The 24,247-nt window shown below is 41.4% G+C and overlaps 1 protein-coding gene across 8 annotated transcripts in view; it reads right to left on the bottom strand.

Annotated features, from left to right (window-relative positions):
- LOC135207860 (cytoplasmic dynein 1 light intermediate chain 2-like) overlaps positions 1–24,247 on the bottom strand; it is a 95,797-nt gene that overhangs the window by 24,689 nt on the left and 46,861 nt on the right. For all 8 annotated transcript variants that reach the window (XM_064239729.1, XM_064239733.1, XM_064239730.1 and 5 more), the window contains exons 3-8: positions 15,175–15,291; positions 14,158–14,388; positions 12,592–12,761; positions 11,567–11,796; positions 9,088–9,202; positions 7,663–7,875 (exon numbers count right to left, since the gene is read on the bottom strand). In XM_064239729.1, coding sequence (XP_064095799.1) covers positions 7,663–7,875; positions 9,088–9,202; positions 11,567–11,796; positions 12,592–12,761; positions 14,158–14,388; positions 15,175–15,291 — 1,076 coding nt within the window. The remainder of the gene's footprint in view (positions 1–7,662; positions 7,876–9,087; positions 9,203–11,566; positions 11,797–12,591; positions 12,762–14,157; positions 14,389–15,174; positions 15,292–24,247) is intronic.

Raw genomic sequence — 24,247 nt, 5'->3', positions numbered from 1 at the left:
ATTAAAATATTAACTAAGCAACAATCTGGTTCATCTCAGCCCATGATCTTAGGTTCAATAAGTTTTGCATGTCTACTTTAGTCTTTGAAATAATTCCTTAACCTTACTTTAATGGGCTGTCAGTAACAAATCTATCTTAACCCAAATCTTTTATAACAAAATTTGGACACAGCTATCATTATCCAACTTTTTTCACTACAAACTTTAGACAAGACACCCACTCAGAATACTCACAATACTGTATAAATGATATTGTTATTTTACAATAAAGTTTTGTACATACTTTACCTGGCAGACATATACTTAGCTTACGTCTCTGACGTCACGACAGAATTCAAAACTCGCGGCTAACGCGACAGGTAGGTCAGGTGATCTACCTTACCCGCGCTAGAAGCGGGTTGTAAGAACCAACATACCTTTCTTGCAAGATTTTTTCTCTCTTATACCTGTCTCCTGAGGGGAGGCTGGGCCCGGGCCATCAATCGTATATGTCTGCCAGGTAAGTATGTACAAAACTTTATTGTAAAATAACAATATAATTTTTGTACATGAACTTTCCTGTCAGACATATACTTAGCTGATTGACACCCTTGGTGGAGGGTACAAGACAGAAAATAACAAAGAAAAGGTAAACAACACCTGTTGTAGGATAAAAATAACCTTGGTTCTTACCTGTTTAGGCTGAAGACTTCATAGATACTGTCTATTAGTCTGCATAGCCATAAGAGCTACAGCGAGGGCGTGACCTACAGCTGAAAAGACTCTTTGGGTCTACTAACGGGACTTGATATCCGCTTACTTAGTAGAATCCAAGTCGGATCATGTCAATGGGGTTCGCCCTGGGCTTCTCTATGACAGAACCTGTCCACTACCAACGCAGGGAGCTTCACCAAAATCCGAATCACCTAACCAAACTAAAGTTATTAGTAATACGAAACGAAAAAAGATGCCTACCTGCATCATTTTTCATACAACCATATGAACTCAATTAACAAAAAAAAACAAGGGAAAAAACTACTAAGGATATGTTCCAGCTCCCTGCCCCAGCACCGAATCCGCCGATACGTACGGGCCTAACGCGAAGCACTCGTCATACGTAATACTGACGTCTTTTAGGTAGTGGTTGGCGAATACTGAATTACATCTCCAGAATGTAGTTTTCATCAGATTCTGAAGAGACATATTCTTCTTAAAGGCCAAGGAAGTGGCAATTGCTCTCACTTCATGAGCCTTGACTTTTAGGAGCTTGAAATGTTCTTCATTACAAGATCTATGTGCTTCTTTCACAACACTTCTAATAAGAAAGACAGCGCATTTTTCGACAATGGTCTGCTGGGGGTTCCTTTGCAGAGCACCATAGTCCTGTCCTCAATGCCCTTAAGGGTTTTTCTTTCTTCTGAAGGTAGTATTTTAAACTCCTAACAGGGCAAAGAGTTCTTTCAGGTTCTTCCCCTACTAGGGCAGATAAACCACGAACCTCAAAGTTCCTTGGCCAAGGATTTGAGGGGTTCTCATTTTTTGCTAAAAACGAAGGAAGGAAGGAACAAATCACGGAATCTCCTTTGAAACCTACCCTTCCTTCTAGGGCATGAATCTCACTAACCCTTTTAGCGGATGCTAAAGCCATGAGAAAGAGAGCTTTCCTCGTGAGATCTTTGAAGGAGGCTAAATGTGGTGGTTCAAACCTAGCGGACCTCAGGAAACGAAGAACCACATCAAGATTCCAACTTGGAACTTCGTTCGAAGTTTTCTTGGAAGATTCAAAAGATCTTAATAGATCATGAGATCTTTGTTATTCGAAAGATCTAAATTCCTATGTCTGAACACCGCAGCCAGCATGCTTCGGTATCCTTTGATAGTAGATACTGCCAAACCGCATTTTCTCTGAGAAAAACTAGGAAATCTGCTATCTGAGTCACAGAGGTACTGGAAGAGGAAAACTTCTGGTTCCTGCACCACCGGCGAAAGACGTCCCACTTCGACTGGTAGACTTTAAGAGTCGAAGGTCTTCTAGCTGAGGCAATAGCCTTAGCAGCTTTTGTCGAAAACCCCTTCGCTCTGACAAGACTTTTGACAGTCGAAAGCCAGTCAGATTGAGAGCGGGAGGTTTCTGTGATACCTGTCGAAGTGGGGTTGTTTGAGCAAATCTTGTCTTTGTGGAAGTGCTCTTGGAAAATCCACCAACCATTCCAGTACCTCTGTGAACCAATCTTGGGCGGGCCAGAACGGAGCTACTAGCGTCATTCTTGTCATCTCCGAGATAGCAAATTTCTTGAGGGTTTGTCCCAGTACTTTGAAGGGGGGGGGGGAAAGGCGTAGACGTCTAGCCCTGTCCAATCTAGGAGAAACGCATCCACTGATACTGCTCCTGGGTCTGAGATCGGGGAGGCAGTAAAGTTCGATTCTTGCGTTCTTTGCTGTTGCAAAGAGATCGATGTGAGGTCTGCCCCATCTTCTCCACAGGTCTTGGCATACCTCTGAGTGGAGGGTCCACTCGGAAGGCAGGAGTTGATTCTTCCTGCTCAGGAGATCGGCCCTGACGTTCCTTTCTCCCTGTACTAATCTGGTGAGAAGACTGATCTTCCTTGTTTGAGACCACAGCAGAAGATCCCTTGCTGTTTCGTACAGGGAGAAGGAGTGCGTCCCCCCCTGTTTTTTGATGTACGCCAGGCTGTTGTGTTGTCCGAATTGACCTGCACTACTGCATTTCGGACGTGGGGTTCGAAGGCTTTCAATGCCATCCAGACTGCCATCAACTCTTTCTTGTTGATGTGCCAGGACACCTGATCCCCCTTCCAGGTGCCTGACACTTCTCTTGTCCCGAGCGTCGCTCCCCAACCTGCTTCCGATGCGTCGGAAAACAACACATGGCTGGGGTTCGGCATGTAAGAGACATTCCTTCCACAAAACGAAGTGGGTTGTTCCACCACGAAGGTCTCTCTTGATTTCCCTTGAGATCTTGAAGGAGAACTCCAGATCTAGGGAGAGACGCCTCCAATTCTGGTATAGGAAGAACTGTAGAGGCCTGAGATGCAACCTTCCTAGAGAAACGAATTGCTTCCAGCGAGGAGAGTGTCCCCAGCAGACTCATCCACTCCCTCGCTGTGCATGCATCTTTCTCTAGGAAGGTAGTTATTTTCTCGTAGCAACGAGCTATCCCTCTCTGGCGACGGAAAAGCCGAAAAGCCAGAGAAGCTATCCGAATCCCCACGATAGATCCGCTCTTGACTGGGGATTAATTGAGACTTCTGGAAGTTCACCAGAAGTCCCAGAGAACTTGCCAATGTAAGGGTCTTTTTGAAGGTCCTCCAGACATCTTTCTTGAGACTCTGCTCTGATTAGCCAGTCGTCGAGATAAAGTGACACCCTCACTGCCCTCCAAATGTAGCCACTGCGCCACGTTTTTCATTAACCCCGTGAAAACTTGGGGTGAGTCGATAGGCCGAAGCACAAGGCCTTGAATTGGAAGATGTTTCCTCCCATCATGAATTGTAGATACTTCCGTGAAGAAGGATGGATCGGCACATGAAAGTAAGCGTCCTGAAGGTCTAGAGACACCATCCAGTCCCCTGGACGAAGAGCCGCTAACACTGAGGAAGTTGTCTCCATGGCGAACTTCCTCTTTTCCACAAAGACGTTCAGGGCGCTTACATCCAACACCGGTCTCCATCCTCCTGAGTTCTTCGGAACTAGGAATAGTCTGTTGTAAAAGCCCGCAGAGCGGGGATCTTTCACTAGTTCTATAGCCTCCTTCTCTAGCATGAGATCTACTGCTAGAGAAAGGGCTTGATTCATGATGGGGTTCCTTGTACCTTGTACTTGGCTACCAACTCCCTCGGAGTTGTCGTCAATGGTGGTCTTGACGAGAAGGGAATGAGGTATCCTTTGCTGACAATCGATAGGGGACCAATTGTCTGCCCCTTTGTGGGCCCAGAACGTCGGCAAATTTCAGTAGTCTGGCACCCACTGATGTCTGGAGTCCTTGATCGCTATTTCTTCCCTCTGACTGACTTAGAGAAGGTTTTACCTCTCTTAAAAGGTCTAGTCCCTCTGGTTGCAGAACCTCTGACAGCGGGTCCTCCTCGAAAGGGCTCCTGTCTCGAGGAGTCTCTTTCTTGACCTTGGGTTGGAAGACAGAGCGAGGTTTCCTGGCCGCCTGGCGCCTGAACATGTCCCTGCGTAAGGCCTTAGCTGAAAGGGCACTCGAGACATCTTGAATAATTTTCTTGGGGAACAGAGGAGAGAGTTGAGCATTACATAAGCGAGGCCCTTTGCGCATGTGACACTGCCTCGTGAGAAACGAACAGTAGACCGACCGTTTTCTTAATCACTCCAGCTCCAAACAGTGAGGAGACTTCACTCGATCCGTCTCTCACTGCTTTATCCATGCAAGTGAGGACACAGTTAAGATCTTCAGGAGACAGAGAATCTGGGGTGGGGTCTGGGTCTTATTAGCCGAAGACCTAAAGACCAATCAAGGAAGTTGAAAACTTCCAGGACTCGGAACATTCCCTCAGTAGGTGGTCAAGTTCGTTCATTCCCCCCACGTAGTCTTGGCGACAAGAGGGCGGAACGACGAGCAGAATCCACCAATGAAGAGAAGTCCGAGTCCGCAGAAGAAGGGAGAGCGAGGCCCAAAGGTTCTCCCGATTCGTACCAGAATCCCAATCTGCCAGTCAGTTTAGACGGAGGGAAAGAAAAAACCGTCTTCTCTTTCTCTTCCTTAGAAAGGAGCCTTCCCCTTCCCAAAACTCTAAGCGCCTTCTTCATGGAAAACAGTAGGTTTCATCCTTACACAAGACGAAACCTTCGACGTCTTCGAAGTGGAGAATAACGAAAGAGGAGAAGGGGGAGCCACAGGAGAAAGGATATCTCCAAACTCTTGCAGGAGTAACTCTGTCAGCCTCTTATAGGAGGAAACAGAGGAGTCTTTTGTCCTTCTTCTTCTGAGGGGTCCTGTTCTTCCTGAGCTGAAGAGCCCTCATGATCCTTAGAGGTGCGACTATTCTTAAAAAGAGTCTCTAGAGGAAGTAAGACGTATACGTCTTGGAGACAATCTTTCAGAAATGTGTCTACTTGCAACATCCTTCTTGTCTGGAGGAGTTGCGTTCCCAGATTCTTGGAGCCTAACAGGAGTAAGTCGGCAGTCAGGCGCAGAGCGCCTGTTTGAAGAAGAACTTCTATCAGGCTCTTGGCGCCTATCCAAAGGAGAGCGGCTACCAGGCGAACAGCGCCTGCCATACGAGAAGCGCCTACCAGGCTCTTGGCGCCTGAACCGAGGCGAGAGGATCTCTGGCGACGAGCGCCTACTAGGAGTGAGCCGCCTACAAGGGGAGAAGCGCCTGCTAGGCTCTCGGCGCCTGACTCGAGGAGAGTGAAAGTCGGGAGAAGATCGCCTGCCAGGAGAAACGTGCCTAACAAGCTCTTGACGCCTGTCCCAGCGAAGGGCGCCTGTCCGATTTAGGGCGCTTGTCAACCGGAGAGTGGAGGCGAGACGAGGAGCGGCTTACGAGGCGAGTAGCGCCTACTAGGCTCTTGGCTCCTGTCAAGGGGAGCGATCCTGTCTCGAGAAGAGCGTCTGTAGGGTGAAGATCTCCTACGCGCAGTTTGCTCCTTGTCCGAAGGAGAAACCTGTCTGCCCGGCGAATGGCGCTTAGACGCAGATGTGATCTTGTCCGAAGCAGAAAGTCTCCTGCGAGAATCCGAACGCACAGGTGAGCGCGCCGCTTCGTCTCGAATAGCGAGAGTCAGGAGAGGGGAGCCTGGACTTCTTTACAGGAAGCGAGACGTCCTTCCTACGACGAGAAGAGAAACGACAAACGAAAGAGCCAGCCAGAGCCGAAATCTGCGCCTGAAGGTTAGCCAACACCCTTGCAGGAGAATTCACAAACTCGTGAACAGGTGACGAGGCTCGATCATCCGCTCGGGGAACGATACTCCTGAGATCTCTTACGCTTCTTCGCTTCCACCTCAGGCTCTTCCGAAAAAACTCGGGCTGGAAGGGCGGGCGCAGGGAGCGTTCCAGGCTCTCTTCGAAGGGCGCGAGGCTTCCGAAGAGCTCCATCCTCGTTTAGGAGAAGGCGAAGGCGAAGACGAGAAGCATTGGCGCAATATTTCTCTCTTGGAGCGATCCAAGGTAGCCTGGGAACGATCAACAGGAGCTACCTGAGGGACGCCTGACCGTTGGGGATGCTCCCTAACCTTCCTGCGGCTTTCGACTTTCCTCCTCCACTGGGACTGGGAGTCTGGAAGAGGTCTAGGCCTGGAAGCATTAGGGGAGCCGATCAGACGCACCCTCCACTGCACTGGGTTCACTGCACAAATCACTATTGGAATCACTCTTACCTTCTAATTGTTTGATTTTCCTCTCCATACTGCGAATGGTGGCTTTCATGGAGGCCACTTCCGAAGGCGCATCTTCGGCTTCGGTGCAGGGAGCAGGAGCTGAAACTGACAAAGGAGCTACTTCTAAAATAGGATTATCTATATCCAACTCGCTAATACGAGATCTACTACTGCTCCTGGAAGAAGCTTTCCTAACTTTATCCTTTTCAAGCTTCCTCAAGTAGGAAGACAAAGACTTCCATTCATCTCATTCAGCTTTTCACATTCATTACAAGGGTTATTAAAGGTGCATTCATTCCCTCTACACTTCAAACATACCGTGTGAGGGTCTACCGCAGCTTTCGTAGCCTCACCTTACACACAGTCATACAACAAACTCTAAACATAGCAGTTTTCTTAGTATCAACATCAGACATCATGAATCCAAGAAAATCCAAAGAAAAGTCCAATAACTGTCCACAATCGCGAATGCCAGGCCAAAAGATCGGGTACTTCACCAAAAGTCCGTAGAAACAATCCAGGGCGAAAACGAGAAAAGAATCCAACTGTCAAGAGGTACCGACAACAGGTGTGGTCGACACCGACGACAGAAAAAATCTGGCAAGAAAGGTATGTTGGTTTTCTTACACCGCTTCCCATCGGCGGGGGTAAGGTAGATCAAACCCTGACCACCTGCGCGTTAGCCGCGAGTTTTGAATTCTGTCGTGACTTCAGAGACGTAAGCTTAAGTATATGTTCGACAGGAAAGTTCATGTACAAAAATATACTTTATGACCAAAGAAAGCACTATGATATTTTATAATACCCAATCACATGAATCAGTAAAAGCAAAACATTGCTATAGAAGCAGTTTCCCTTTTCCCAAAGGTCAGTTTCTATCAAAGAAATGTAAAAATGAAATAGTGCATGTATTAACTGAAGGATACCTTCCAAACCCTAAAAGATATTTAAAAGGAAAAACATATCCTCTATCCAATACATAAGAAGAGTTTAAATCTATATAACATACAAACTGCTCAGTTACTGGCTAATGCCATGCAAATATTCACCTATTGTATTAGAATGACTACAAAAAAATTGAATATAAAAAATCTTAACACAAATGACTTTGATGTTTTCCACAGGAAAAAAAATTAAAAGTTAAAACTCAAATATGAAAGGCTGAAGAACCATCCCCGATAGGCAGCAAATATGAGCACATTATGCAAGGTGGTTTATAACACCTTAGACCACTACAGAGACAACATTCGGCTTGACAAATACAAGACGCAAGCTTCTTTTAGTTTCTAGAGATAGAAATTGTAATAAAAGCCTTACCTTCTTTGGTGAGCCAACTGGATTGGGAGAATTAGTAGTGGAAACTCTTCTATCACTAGTCCTCTGTACAGCTGGAGATTGTCTGAGAGGCGATTCTTGTCTACCAGCTGGAACACTCGGTGAGCCAGTGCCTCCGGATTGCAGCTGTGCTTGATGCCTGGCCAAAAATGCCTGCTCATCTTCAGCCTGAACTTCCACTTCTCTTGCAACAGCCTATAAAAACACACAAAATTACTGCATGTTACACAAATACTTATGATTATTATTCATAATGCATAAACATTTTTACAAACTGAAAAAACATTATTCACCATGTAAGCTTGATGACATTAAAAATTATACTCCCATAAAACCATACTAATACTGTACAAATTTCCAAAATGCATCCATTTCCAACAAACAGATGAAAAGATGTTGCATAATAACTTACAGTTCCCAGAATTCCTATTAGATTTAGGTCTGATACCAAAATACTCAGAAAATACACAAAAACAGTTGACTACAACACTTGCAAACTCATTTGTCTAATGTATAAAAAGTGATACACCAGACACCAATCTCTGGAGCCTGATCATTCTAGTTTCTTTGATCGAGTCTCCCAAACTATAATTCGTGTTGCAAAATGCAACATCTGCTATGCATATAAAAGAATATATGCAACTAAGTAGTTTATGTTAACCTACATATGGGGCCCCTCTCATTTATTTAAAAAAAAAAATTAAGCGCTTTCTTATGATCTTCAATAGAGCAACTAGAATAAGTATTGCAACTCCCTCAATTAAAGACATGCAGCAACATTCATCTGACTAGCACTGAGGAAACTAAATTCTTAAATAAGAATAAATACTAATTTACATTTAACCCCTTCCCTTTCAGTTTTCTTTGCAAAAATATGTAAATAATCAAGCAGGTTTTTAAAAACATATGCAAACTTTTTGTTGACAAATTATTTAAACTTCAGATGTTACATTTGAAATTATGTATCCCAAGTTAACTCGGGAGTCCTAGATTATTAACAAGGCACACTGCCATCTATTGACAAAAACACATACTGATCATTTCCTACGGGGATAGGAAATATGGAAAATGAGAATTCATTGAGTGAAATGAGGAAGCATGGACGAGTATTCTAAGGATTGTAAGAATACATCCTAGTTAACCACAAGAATACTGAGGATAATCAAGGAAAGGGTTAATACATACTGTCGGTCAAAGTTCCTAGGTTATTTGCACAAATTTATATATTTTCAATCAAAATACATCACTACCATAAAAAGCCAATCAAATGAAGAATGATGCCATAAACAATGTAAAAATATCACTAGTTTAGAAAGATTCTGTCCTCTCTTTAAGTTCTTCATTTTCACACACTTCCCTCCAAAGTAAAATAAAAAAAATATCAATATGTAACTGAAAAATACTTGCCTTCCTAACAACTGGAGGTTTAACCACTACGTCTGTATAGTAGTCCTCAGGACTGAAAGTGTGCATGTTTTCGTATAGAATGGCGATCTTCTTATCATTATCCCATCCAGCTGGACTGAAATGATAAATCATTATAGACACTGCGCATCTTACTTTTAAAGCTGTTGTTAGTAGCTAGTTGTTTATAGATACATGGCAAGATAATTCTAGGTCAAAACAGCAATTATTAAGCCATGTATGTAGAGCCCATGAGTAGACTTGTAACCTTTAGTTTTCTGCGGGATACATTGTGCATTGCAAATGGTGCTTTTACATTGCTTGGAACCAATGATTATTCAGCAACGGGACCAATGGCTTTACGTGACTTCCGAACCACGTCGAGAGTGAAATTTTATCACCAGAAATACACATCTCTCACTCAATGGAATGCCCGAGAATCAAACTCGCGGCCACCGAGGTGGCACGCCAACACCAGACCCACCACACCACTGAGGCGCTTATACTGCAAATGGTTTCTTATCTTTTGACTAATACTTAATATCGTAAAGCAACATGCACCATATTTCCCAGTGTTGGAAAGTTACCGTGCATCGTTAAGGGCAAAGTTACATTTCCCATTTCCTATCCAAAACCCAAAGGAAGCTTATCATTGCTGGACAGTAATTAACTCCTGTTTCTAACCTTATAAAGAAATTGTATAAATTATACTTAGTTAAATTAATACACAAAGGTATACAAAATTAAAATAAAAAACAAGCAACCTTTGTTACAATGATTCGCACCCTTATCAGCAAAACTCACTGTATCAAGATTATCATAATCAAACACGTTTGTATAGTATGTACTTATACACGTTGTAACAATGTGCACGATATTTTCAGGTTTTTCCTGATTAAAGTGTCTTCTTATTTGTGATAGATGTATTGTGGGGATTTTAACCCATAGGAGCTGGGGTAAAAAAAATGAATATGTAGCACTCCAGGGCGGGGTAACTTTAATATTGGCTAATTTAAGAAAAACACATAAATAGAGAGAAGATATATATATAAATGCACATGGTGTAAGAAAAAAGATTTCTAAAAAAATTTTCCCTCGTTCAACGAGAAGTTGAAAATTACTATATTTACAACCCCTTGTGGGGCCTCTTTCACAAGCCAATTGTAAATTTTACCAAGTTATACATGATTTAAAAAAAAATAATTTTCTTTAGTAAAATTTTAATTACAGCTCACACAATATCAAAACAGATAAATAAAATCAGTAACAAATTCTGAGCATATTTGTTGTTAAATATTTACACAAATTTCCCGAGAATAAAGATACAATAACTTTTGGATTTAAAGTTTTTTCTAATATTTCTTTGGTAATTGACTACTATCATAAAAGATAAGAACTAAAACCAACAGCAACCCCTTTTATGAAAAGACATCTTAGTTTTACCAGACCACTGAGCTGATTAATAGCTCTCCTAGGGTTGGCACGAAGGATTAGATATTTTTACGTGGCTAGAAACTAATTGGTTACCATGCAACGAGACCTACAGCTTATTGTGGGATCCAAACCACATTATATGGAGAAATGAATTTCTATCACCAGAAATAAATTCCTCTGATTCCACGTTGGCCGAGCCGAGAATTGAACTTCAGACCACCGGATTGGTAGCCGAGCGTGAAATCCACTAGGCCAAGGAGGAACTGACGTCATGTGAGACAGAGAGGCAGTGCATCCTCCCTTGAAGTCAAGATCACAACTTGCTCATGAGCCACATGCAACCTGCTTCTTGAAGTTAACCAGTCTAAAAGCTGCCATTAGTGAATTTATGAGCTATAGAAGTAACGGCACCTCTTTCCCGCCCAATTCCCCCCAAAACCAATGGCGCGCAATATTGTTACTCACGAGTTAATCAGTCAACCACCCAAAAACCTGTTATTCCTATTTATGTGAGCAGATCCGTCCATTAAGGGTTAATCAATAAAATTTTAATTCGTTCTTTAGGATGTCATGTTCACATGGTGCTTTAACAAATTGTAACTGTGGAATAAAATTTTGTTCTGTACTTTATTATTTCTTGCTGTGGTATTTAGTTTTCCCTTGTCTGGGATAACTTAATATCAAAATCTTTATTTCCAATATAGTACTGCATCAGCTGTAGCCACATCCATCTGCGCACTTGAACATTATGTCAACTTCAGAAGCTTATCAAATATGTATTAACATCAGTGAACTTGCAAACAGTAAACTAAAAATTTTCTTAATAAATTAAAAGGACACTACAAGAATCAATATAACAAAGTCGTCATCTCACGAAATCAGTTATATCTTATTTTCTGCTTATATTTTTCTCCAAATTCCGAGAATCTAATTGTGGTGTGCCTTCTACGCTAGGAAATACTGTATACTGCAAGATTTGTAATTCTTCACACACTACCTAAAATTATAATTTTCATTACTTAAAATACACATCTCAATGGATACTTACATGAATACAGCATCTTTTTCTACAACAAGTGCTGGAGTTCTGAAGGGAAAGTTGTATATTTTATGGACTAGATACTTGTACAACAGGTCGCAATTTTTATCCTCTTTTACAGATGTATAAAAGAGGGCTGCACCATATTGAAGGCAGAATTTTCTAATTGACTGTTGAATAAAATCAAAGTGTTCTTCCTTATAATCAAAATCTTTTTCTAACGTAGTCATATAGTCGGTCTGAAAGTAGAGGAAAAAAAAAAGTTTTTATTACACAAAGCAAAATTTTTCCTGCAACACCATAAATGACAAATTTTTAATCAATTCATAAAAACCCTAGAGAAGCCACCCCAGAGAGGTTCATGATACCTGAAGTCCTTCTGGAGGAGGATTCCCCTTCTAAACCAGTAACCTCTCCTCCTTCCCCCTCCTCTCAGTCTTCCATATGCTCAAAAGAGTCTTCCATAAAGGTAATAGTGATGTTATATGTTCTTTATTCATTTATATTTATTTCTCTTTGTTTTTTGTATGTAAAACTGTGTTTATTCCCTATAAAATGCATTTTCCGTTAATATTTTGGGGGGTCTGGAACACATTAATACTATTTACATTATTCCTTATGGGAAATATTGTTTCGGTTTTTGTACATTTTGGATATCGTAGGAGGTTACAGAATGGATTATGTACGAAAACCGAGGTTCCACTGTATTCCATTGTTTCTGAATTATCCTTTCCAAGCACAATATCAACCAAATATATTTCCATTTAGAACTGTTTTCCTATGCCCAGAGAACTATGTGGTCAACCAAACCTAATACTGTATCCAATAATAAAATCTTTCTTTATCAAGCTACTGCTAGGTAGCAAGTTTCAAAACCTTAATCACAGATAGTTTTCTACCTTCATAAATTGGGGTGCAATAATAAAACGAATCTGAAATACAAATTTACCACCACCCATGGAAACATCCCTCTTAATTACATAAATAATTGAAAAATCCACAAAAATGCAGCATTATATCTTACAGCAACATACCTTTGTAACAACTACTATCACATGAAGGCCAAGATTTCTAGTTAAGACATTATCTGGGAGAGGTAAAACAGGTTCGTCATCATTTTCCAAATTCCGTGAAGAACGTTTCATGGGAGACCCTGCTTCTAATTCATCTCCAGGTTCAACATAGTCTTGCCATAACCTTGTCACTGGAAAGAAACAAATGAAAAGTCAAATAACTAGCATGAGAGTAAAGAATATTCATTATGCAACATATTTCTACTATTGTTAAAATGAACTAATATACCCAGACCAATGATTCATATTTCTACATTCTTAAGGGCTCACCCAAGTACTTGTTCTTGAATAAACATATGAAAGTAGGGCAAGGTAAAGTTAGGGAAGTTAGAGCAAATTCAAAGATCTCTTTCCATTTGGATATCCAAATTTTTCACCGAGACGTAACAAATTTTCATCCATCACTTAAGATACCTATTTAGATGGGTTTTCAGGTGTTTGAACTATCAAAATAGGCAGTTATGCAGTTACAATTGTTAGAGTGGTGTCTAGTATTCGTGAATTTTAGCTGTTTGTGGGGGGTTGTGATATGCATCCAAAGCAAATACCAGGGATTGACTGTAATCCAGAAATCTTAGGTACATTCTGGGTTCAGTGAGCCACTGGCATATAAAAAAAAAATAAGTATAACTGGTAATTTTCATTATATTCCCTTTAAAATTAATTCAATTAGTTCATAACTCATTCCTAGACTCCAACAGTTCTGGCCAGAAGAGTTTTGTCTTAAATGAAAGATGAAAATTACAAAGAAACTGGAGATAGGTAGTGTGCAATTTGAAAAATATCAACATCTTTCAGAATCATTGAAAAAAATTAGCAAGAGAAATCCTTTCTTACATTCAAAGTAAGGAAGAAAATGATTTTACTCTCAGTTATTTTCCTTTAGAATTCCCAATGTTATTCACAAGTGATAACATCTAATCAGGATGATTACATTCCGATACATGTCTCACCTAAGAAACAAATAAAAATTCAGAGTACCACCTTTGTAAAAGAAGGGGGACATTTTATCATACACATATTCTGAGGGTGGTTTACCTCTTTATGTGACATTAATCAGTCCCTGACTTTCTTAAGGGAGGCCCTAAATTGTTAATACATAATTACATTTATCCCAGGATTCTATGATTGAATATAAAAAAATATATAGTAAGGGTGAAAAAGGAGAAGCAGGACGACTAAATATGACAAATTTTTAACAAATTTGTATTTTGAGCTCTCTGGAAACCTTGCATGACAGGACTAAAATTACTGAGTACATAAGTACCACTATGACTTCCATAGTTTAGTTTGCAAAGTTGACCTAATCTATGAGCAATCAGAATCAACAAGACTTCAGGCAAATGGATCTCAGCAGTTATAAGTAATTAATGACTATTAAATACTATTACATATTAGTATTAACAGTAAAATCATGATACAATTTACCAAGACATCTGGGTTCAATTTCTAATCAACTGGCCGACAGGACTTGCTACTCGTTAATAAGGGCAAACATACACATAAACAAACATAAACTGTACTTACTCAAATCTTGTTGTTCTTTAAACTTGTCTGGATCAATATTTAACTTGTCTATGTGGTCTTGTAAAGTAGTTGCCCATGTATGAAGCTGGTCCATAATAGCCCACGGAGTCGTCATTGAAACAGTTAATAAAACTAATGTGTGTTCCAGGTTATTAGCATTAACTGCAAATTCTAATAACTCTGCATGCTTAGGATCACCATCCAAAACCCAGACACTTAATCTCGTATGGTCTGATAAGAAAAAGAAAATATAAATCAATAACTTGGTAAAAAAAAAAAAAAAAATCAAATGAATAAAAAACCAACTAAACGAAACTTCAACTACATTAAGTACAGGAAAATACACCATCTTTCCAGTTCTGAAAGCATGACCAATCTAAATGAACTTAGAATTATGGGTACACTATTAGCAAGCAATGTGACAGGAAAATGACAGCTATGTGACTGGTGTGGCTTATTAAAAATAAATCCTTCCTCTGCCATTAGCAAAGCACAATAAATAAACACATTAATACAACTTATTATTTGGGCCCCTTGGCAATCTGCTTTTCAAGATGCAATATTTTGAGTCAATACAATCCTACACTGTTACATAGGATGACTTCAATCTGTACCCAATCCAAATTTTTGGTGCAATGGTAATTACTGCTGTGCAAAATTTATATTGTCTGGGACCCCTATTTAGGACAATTAAGAAGACACCTTTATATATGAAATGATCTGTTCAAGGAACAAGAAGTTATCACAAAGGAAATCAAGAAACAATGACAAGAGTTTCTCTTGGTAAAACCAAAATATTCAATATTCTCAATCTGCAGATAATTTCATTTACCACCTTGCTCACATAAGGAAATTGGAAGAAATCCATTAAGGCACATTACAATAATTAGCAGCATTAATATGAACTCATTTTGATGTTTTAATGATTATTATAAAAATCAAAGTATAATTGGCATCTATTAATACTTAAAACTTAAAACTAAGTTTGAATAAAATAAAACCAAACACATTACTTACCGTCTCTATATTCATCCCTAACATCTATATATGCATACTCAAGGCCAGAGCCCTTCTTTGGATCTTCATTGCCTTGAAGTTTAGCAACCAAAGTTGTTTTCCCAGATTCATTCTCTCCTGCAAAATGAAGAAAACCTTTAAAATTTCAATATACTCTTAAAGAATTATTATTTTACTAAAGCACTTCATCTTTTAAAAACCAATTATTATTATGATTTATTACTGTAGTGCAAAAAAGGCAAAATAATAAAATGCTATCTAAGTGCTAAAAATTATTTAACGGTTACAACGATATAAGAGAAGAAAACGAAGGAACTATATGCTTCAGCACCACTGCAAGACCATACAAAGGCCACAGTTTGAAATAAATTAATCAATCTCTAATTTTCAGCTTCTTATGCTAAACATCTATATTAAGTACTAACTATTTCAACTGGAAGATAAACTGATAACTCAAAATTCATCAGTTTTCATACCTCATCTACATCCAACAGGAATATCAACCCAGACCATGCAAAGCATCTAGCAATGTGTCATCAAAAGTCATTTAAGCAATATCACTAAACTATAAATCAATTACAACCATAAAAATCAATAGAAAGAGTCAAGACAAATTTTCTGAAATAAACTTAAAAAGTCCCTGGCATCGTATACAACAATCCCTCCCAGAATCCTAATGAGGAACCTGTCATTCCCATTGCCAGTTGGAAAATCACAAAAGACTTACAACATGAGTCATATGTCATAACCATGATGCTGCTGCATCATGTTTCTCAGTAAGTTAGTAGTGCAGTTCTGGAAAAATTTTGAAGGAAAAAGTTGTGTCCTCCCTTTGATGGTCAAAATTTACATGTGAAGTCTAATAAAACCAAATTCATAGTGATACAACTTATGAGTTTGACAAGAGCCTGGACTAGAATGCTAACTCTGGAAGAACAGTAAAAAAAAAATGCTCAAGTTACAGTCAACAACAAGAAAACATGTCCCAATCTAACCAGCATTAACACATCCTTCAGACTATTCCCAGGTTTGATTCTGTACTTCACACGTAGATGTCTGCCTGAATACACACACACAGAACTATAACTCAATTAAGTTTTGGATATCACAAGAGGGAACTGAAGAAAGAATGCTAGACATATGGTTAAAGGCAATCTAGGAATCAATTAATGCTGAATGTTCATGTACTGATGACACAAATTACATAAAAACCAGGGCTGACACTTGCACCACCAACCTGCACTTTGGAACCCTTTAAGAACGTGAGAACCCTTCAAAGATACTTGCATCCACAACAATGCCAAGTAAGCACATTTCACATAACCTTCCCAACAGTCTCTAAACAAATAGTGTCACCTCCAATCAAACAATGACAATCATGAAAAGCAAGGCAAAACTGAATACACCAAGACAACAAGTGAGTGTAGTAACACTCAAGAACACTGTAACAAACTTCATCATCTGATTAGTAAAAAAAAAAAATATAGCACCACTGTAACCATAAATTAACTTTACTGAAACTAAGATTTACACAAAAACTCAACTGGCATAGACAACAAAAGTTGTCAATTATAAGAGGCAAGGCACATATGGGCTACTTACACAAATTTTGCAAAGGCACTGGAAAGAGTCAATGATAACTACATCCAAACAATTACAGTGCACTAGTATTCCAACAGACAGACCAGTAAAAGCACTATCAAAACCAAAGGTTTGTAGGTATTTTACATTATAATTCTTTAGTAAAGAAAAATGACATTTTTATAATAATATAAAGTTTCACTTATACTTACCCGGTGTTTACATATAGCTGTCGTCTCCTGACGTCACTGGCAGAATTTGAAATTCGCGGTAGCGCTAATGGTTTGACAGGTGATCCCTCTACTCCCGCCCTCTACCGGGTACCGGGAACCATTCCAACAATAAATCAGAAGTTTCATGCCTACCTGTCCATATGAGGGGAGGAGGGCGGGCTTCGTTATGTAACCACGGGTAAGTATAGTGAAACTTTATATTATTATAAAAATGTCATTTTCACTTATATAACTTACCCGGTGGTTACATATAGCTGATTGACACATTTAGGTGGTGGGACAATGGCAGCTAAAATAACTGTTGGAATTATCCGAAGATATAGGTTCCTTACCTTTAAAGACCGCTGACTCAGTGGTTACTGCCTCTGTAGTCTGCTGGCCTTATTGTACCGACAGGATATATGGATCCGTGCGTCGGACACAATAATAAGTACTTGCCGTTGAGGACGTGACCGTAAACGGACAAGACTATAATGCCCCTGCTCAGGGCGCAGTACAAAATCACCACAAAATACAATGAAAAACGAGGGATCACCACAACCGTTTAAGAATACACCAGACATTAAAAGACTGAAGATACTCAAAAAAACTCCCTGTATCTTCAGACAACCTTAAAAATACAAAAAACATAATCAAGGAGAAGAAAAGTTATTGAGGATGGGATACATCCTTCTCTCCCTCACCAATACCGTACCGTCAGTCACAATGAATGGCCCCAATGTACTGCAATTTTCATATGTGGTTTGCAAATCTGTCAGATAATGAGATGCGAAGACAGAATTGCTTCTCCAATATGTAGATTTAATAATGTCTTTCAAAGACAGATTAACGTCTAAAGGCCATAGACGTAGACACTGCTCTAATTTCATGAGCTTTTGACTTTAAACACTTTGATATCTGAGTCCTGACATTGTCCGTGTGCCTCAGAAATCAAACTCCTTAAAAAGAAGGAGAGCGCATTTTAGAAAGAGGACGAGAAGGATCTTTCACTGAACACCACAGGTTATCACTCTTACCTCTTATACCTTTGGTCCTTTGCACATAATGTCTAAGTGCTCTCACTGGACAGAGAAGACATTCAGGCTCATTAGGCCCCACTAACTCCGAAATGTTCTTTATAGAGAAAGAACGAGGCCAAGGACGTGAGGGATTTTCATTCTTAGCCAAAAACCCAGCATTGATGAGCAAATGGCATTGCCCTTAGCGAATCAAACTCTCTTATCAATAGCATGCAGCTCACTGATTCTTCTAGCTGATGCTAAAGCACAAAGAAAAAGGGTCTTCCTGGTCAGATCTCTTCTAAAAGAACTAGAGGAGATCGGTTCGAATCTATCTGACATCAGCCATTTAAGAACTACATCCAGGTTCCAGCTACTGTTCTTGACTCCTTTGTCTTGGTCGTATCAAAGGAACGAATCAGGTCCTGAGAGGTCTTGATTATTAGAAATGTCTAATCTCGATGTCTGAACACAGAAGACAACATAGCTCTATAACCCCTAATCGTCTGGTAGAAAGCTTCTTCTTCTCACGAAGAAAAAGAAGGAAGTTAGCTAACTGAGCTATAGAGGTCTTAGAAGACGAAATTCCTTCTTCTTTGCACCAAGCTCTGAATTGGACCCACTTAGCTTGGTACACTCGATCAGAGGATTCTCTTCTGGGTCTAGCAATAGCCCTTGAAGCTCTCTTTGAAAATCCTCTCTTTCTGAGGAGATGCTCGACAGTCTGAAGGCGACTAGTCGAAGAGCGGACAAGTTGTGATGGAACCTCAGAAAGTGGGGCTGTCTGAGTAGATCCTTCCTTAACGGTAAACTCTCTCGGAAAGTCCGTCAACAGCAGTAGTAGATCCGGAAACCATCCCTGGCGGCCAAAACAAAAGGGGGCTATCAGAGTCATCCTGACGTTCTGATGAACCTCTGAACTTTGCAGAACTAATCTTAGCATTTTGAAAGGTGGAAAGCTACAGATCCAGATTTGACCAGTCCAGAAGCATGGCATCACTGTAACGCCTCCTCGTCTGGAACTGGGGAGCATACAGTGGTAGACGAGCTGTCTTGTTTGTGGCGAAGAGATCCAACTGAGGACATCCCCAAATCCCCCAAAGCTTTCTTGCATATTTGAGGATGTAACGTCCACCTCTGTGGAGAGGACTTGTCCTCTCCTGCTGAGAATGTCTGCCTTTACATTCTTCGAGCCTTGAATAAATCTTGTGCTCAAGACAACCTTGTTCTCTTTCGCCCAAATGAGTAGGTCTCGCCGCCTCGCACAGACGAGAACGAGTGTGTCCCCCCGTTTTTTGATGTAAGAGAGAGCCGTGGTGTTGTCTGCTTGAACCAGCACTACTTTCCCTCTTACCTCTGTCTTGAAGTGCATTAGCGCCAAATGAATCGCCTTCAACTCTTTTAGATTTATGTGCCAGCTTTTCTGATGAAATCTGCCAAAGACCCGACACTTCCTTTCTCCCCAGAGTAGCTCCCCACCCTTTGTCCGATGCGTCTGACAAAAGAGTAAGGTTGGGGCTCAACTGGCTTAGAGACAAGCCTTCCTCTAGCCTTCTTCTGATTTCCACCAAAGTAGGTCCTGTTTGATTCCTTCCGAGATGGGGAACACGAAGGAGTCTGGAACTCTTCCTTTGCCACTTCTGCTTCAAGTAAAATTGAAGTGGTCTCATGTTGAGCTGCCCAGACGTTACAAATTGCTCTATTGAAGCCAACGGTTCCTAAAAGGCTCATCCACTGATTCGCCGAGCAAGTTTGTCTGACGAGAAATTCCGTCTATTTTGTTCAGGCAAGAGTCGATCCTTTGGCGAGACGGAAAAGCCTGAAAAAGAACTGAATTCAGTCTCACTCCTAAATAAACTATCTCCTGAGAAGAGTGAGACATGACTTTTCTTTGTTTACTAACAAACCTAGGCTTTCCGTCATCCTTAAAGTCTTTTGTAGGTCCTCCACACACTTCTGTCTGGACCTTGCCCTGAGAAGCCATCGTCTAGATACATGGATATTCGTATCCCGTCTAGATGAAGCCACTTTGCTACTGACGACAGAACTCTGGTGAACACTTGTGGAGCTGTCGACAGGCCGAAGCAGAGGGCCCTGAACTGATAAATGCGGCCCTGGAACACGAATCTCAGGAATCTTCTCGATTCCGAATGAATCGGAATATGAAAATAAGCGTCCGAAGGTCTATGGAAACCATCCAATCTCCAGGATGAAGAGCTGCTAATACCGATTGGGTCGTTTCCATAGAAAACTTCGTCTTCAGGACAAAGACGTTCAGGGCACTGACGTCCAACACCGGTCTCCCAACCCCCCGTGGCCTCTTTACCAGGAAAAGGCGATTGTAAAATCCTGGTTCCTGCGGAGAGTCCACTAACTCTATGGCCCTCTTTGCCAGTAAGGCGAGAACTTCTTGATGGAGGGCAGCAAATTTTTCGGAGTTCTCGAGTAGGCTGACAAATTCACAGGAAATTCTGTGAGAGGGGGGTACTTGATGAACGGAATGGTGTATCCTTCCTTCAGGACCTGGACGTCCAAGGATCCGCTCCGAGATGAAACCAGTCTGCCAGAAAAGGTGTAATCTGGCTCCTACTGCTGTGTGGAGGACTACGGGCCTACTTTTTGATGGAAGAGGAGTGGTTTTTAGAAGAGGCTCTACCTCTCCCACGAAACCTGGAGAAGATCGAACGGGAGCCTCTCCCTCGAAATGGTTTAGGAGCTTCCGTGGAGGGAGCACTCCGAGAAGCAGAAAGAACCGGAGCTATCTCCTGGGCTTCTTCACTGACTGTGTTAAAAGATCCTGGGTCGCTTTCTGTGTTAAAGATTGAGCGATCTCGCTCACAATCTCTTGCGGAAATAGGTGTTTCTTGTCAAAGGAGAGAAGAGCAAGGCAGACTTCTGGTTCGATGAAACCCCTCTTTCGACAAGAAGGAGCACAGCTGTCTCTTCTTCAACACTCCAGAGGCGAAAATGGCAGCGAGCTCCGAGCTCCATCACAGATGCCTTTATCGATACAATCCTAGTACCGAGGCAAAATCCTTCAACTGCTCCTCCGAAAGTCCAAATGACTTGACTTTCCTAGGCCAGCGAAGCAATGGACCAATCCAGGAAGCTAACAACTTCGAAAACACGGAAAACACTCTTGCAAAGATGCTCCAGTTCATTTGTTGAAAAGAAAAAATCTTAGCAGTATTAAGGGCTGCTCTGCGGGAAGAGTCCACGAGACTCGAAAAGTCTCCCTGAGCGGAGGCAGTCACAGGGAAAAACTTCTCCAGTGTCATACCAGACACGGCTCCTTGACGAAAGTCTCGAAGGGGGAAGACAAAAAAACATTTTTCCCCTGTTCCCTCTTCTCCAAAAGCCAAGCGTTAACTTTCTTGATAGCTTTCTTAGCCGAAATCGAGAGGACGAGACGCGTGAACGAGGACGAGGAGTCAGGCTTACTGTCCCTTTTTCCACTGCGAACTAGGAGAAACTGGAACGGAAGGCGCAAACCGAATCTCCAAAGTTGTCACGAAGGATCGTAAAAGGAGATTTATACCCCGACAAATGCTTGTCTTTTTCTGTAAGTCCTTCTCTTTCTTTTCCTCCAAATCCGAAGCTTCCTTCGACGAAACTGGCGAACATTCCATCGGAAAGAAGGAATCCTGTTCGGCGAAGTCGCACCCTGACGCGTCCGAGGAGGGTGTGAGAAAGCAGGAGAAGACGTCTGAGCCTGTACTGAGACGTATCCGGCGGCTGAGCTGGCGGCTGCGTGGAGGCTGAGCTGGCGGCCGCGCTGGCGCTCGAGCGAGAGCCTGACGTGGCGCCATAGACGGAGTCAGGAAAGGAGTCCGACCAGGCGCCTGAAGTGGCGTCTGAAGAGGAGTCACATGGAGAGTCTGAGCCTGAAGAGGCGACTGCAAAGGAGGACCTGCGAAGAGGACTGCAACAGTAGTCTGCGGAAGATGTAAGGCGGTCGGGAGCGCATTCGGGGACGAAAGAGACTTGCCAAAAAAGCTCCAAGATACTGCCTAACTTGGCATTCATCTGTTCAAACACCGAAGGTTGAGGATCCACCGACGTAGAAGGGCGGGGCGGGAGGTGTAGAAGGATGATCCACAAACACGTCTGGAGCCGCAGGAGTTATCGCTTGAGAGGCGGCTGGAGAAGGCTCCGAAGGAGTGTGCGTGTTCGGCTTCTCCACTTCTATGAGAGAAGGGCGATAAATCGAAACCGCCGGAGAAAAAGCTTCAGGCTCCTCCCAAACACTACAAGAAGGTTCAGCAGCCGCCACCTTCTTGGGAACCGCAGCAGCGAAACATCGCGCGACCTTTTCAGCGGTCTAGAAGTCTTATTACGCCAACCTCTATAAGAGGAAACATCTGAACTAGAGTCACTTGACGAAAAACACTTCCTCGCAACACCTTTCCAATGGTGAGCGACAGCATCCTGGGGATACGGCTACAGGATTGCTTGAGGGGGGGGCGGCTGCTCGGGAGCAGGTCCCGCTCGCCTCCCTTCGGTTTTCGGCATGCCTCCCTCCCCAGGATCTGGGGAGTTTGACAGGGGCCTAGACTAGGAGAACGAACGGGCCGAACAACCACCTCCTCCACTACACTTGCACTAAGTAATTTATCACACTTAACTACCACTTCTTGCACTGTCTCACCCATTTTCTGCATAGTGGTGAGGAAAGAGACAAATTTCGAGTCCATATCGGCTCGTAATACTGACACGGGATCGGATCGGGAGATACAGATTCGAGGGCAGGAGCAACCACTACGGGTTAATAGGAACAGGATTAATAGAATTCAGAGGAATATCCTGGCTACTCACTAACTTATAAGAAGATCTCTGTGAAGCCTTCCTGATTCTATCTTTTTCTAACTTTCTCATATACTTTCCCCAGTGGCCTTCCACTCCTGAGATGTTAGAGACTTACATTCTTCACACGTATTCTCAAAAGAACATTCACGTCCCCTACAACTAACACAAGTAGAATGAGGATCAAGTGAAGCTTTAAGAAGTCTAGTCTTCACCCACTACTACACACCCTATACTGAACAGAGCCGGTGTCAGACATCGTGAAGAATTCAAAATAATTCCTAAAAAGGACAACAATATCAAAACCCAAAACAACTATAGCGCTAGCAAAAGATCAGTAAACTCAAGGTACATCACCAAAAGAGAAAACCAAGATGATCAATTCCAAATTCCAACCACAGAGGAACCGTGTTTTACCGGTTCCGACGGCAGGAAACTTCTGATTTGGATTGTTGGATGGTCCCGGTACCCGGTAGAGGGCGGGAGTAGAGGGATCACCTGTCCAAACCATTAGCGCTACCTGCGAATTTCAAATTCTGCCGTGACGTCAGGAGACGACAGCTATATGTACCACCGGGTAAAGTATATAAGTGAAATGATAAATTTCCAACAAGTCTTAACAAATTCAGCATAGTACAAAAAAAAAATTCAATAAACTAACCTAAAACGAGAACAGATTTTGCACGATGGAAGTTTGTTGCGCTTCTTCCTTGAACTGAACCTCTCCTAAGATCTTTTTCCTGAAATAAAAAATACTGTATCAATATTCAAAATTTTTAAATTGCAGTTTTAAAGTTGAATACCACATTAACAAATTCTTAAATAATAGGAGAACAGTTTGCTATGAAATATGAAAAGATAGAATATTTGAAAGATGATCCTCTTCCAACGAACCCTACAATGCGCAATTGAAGAAAAGTGCTTGCGTGCTGGATATAAAATGCTGTCAGCAAACAGAAAAATCCTCCAACAGATTTCCTAAGAATTCACCTCAAACCTCCTACAATTAAAGCAAAATGTCTTACTAAAAATACGTATACAATAACACAGTATCCTTTGATGTACTTCTCCACTTCTGAACATCTACACAGTTTCTTTCATTATGAATACCACTGAAAGCACTGAAATCACGTTCCTTATTTCTGTACATTTTAACATGGTTATAGTAATAAAAAAAAATGGAAATATATGTTCTTTATACAGTTCTTATCTCATGGCTAATAAATTTAGGAGCAAGAAATTTAAAAAAAATACAAATAAAAAAATTAACTCATACAAAATGACAAGAAATAATATAAATTTAAAAAACTGGTAAGTTCCTGGAGTAAAAAATAACAATCCATGTATAAGTTAGAGGTTATTCATCAAAGTGGAAAATAGCATAGGGGTTATTCATTTAAGTGGAAAATACCATTGGCTAAAGCTAAAGTACAGCAATGAACACCACTTTTCTTTCTC

Source organism: Macrobrachium nipponense, chromosome 34 (genome assembly GCF_015104395.2).
Source record: "Macrobrachium nipponense isolate FS-2020 chromosome 34, ASM1510439v2, whole genome shotgun sequence".
NCBI classification, from domain to species: domain Eukaryota; kingdom Metazoa; phylum Arthropoda; class Malacostraca; order Decapoda; family Palaemonidae; genus Macrobrachium; species Macrobrachium nipponense.
The sequence above is the reverse complement of the archived record's forward strand: the minus strand, read 5'-3'. Positions and strand labels throughout refer to the sequence as shown.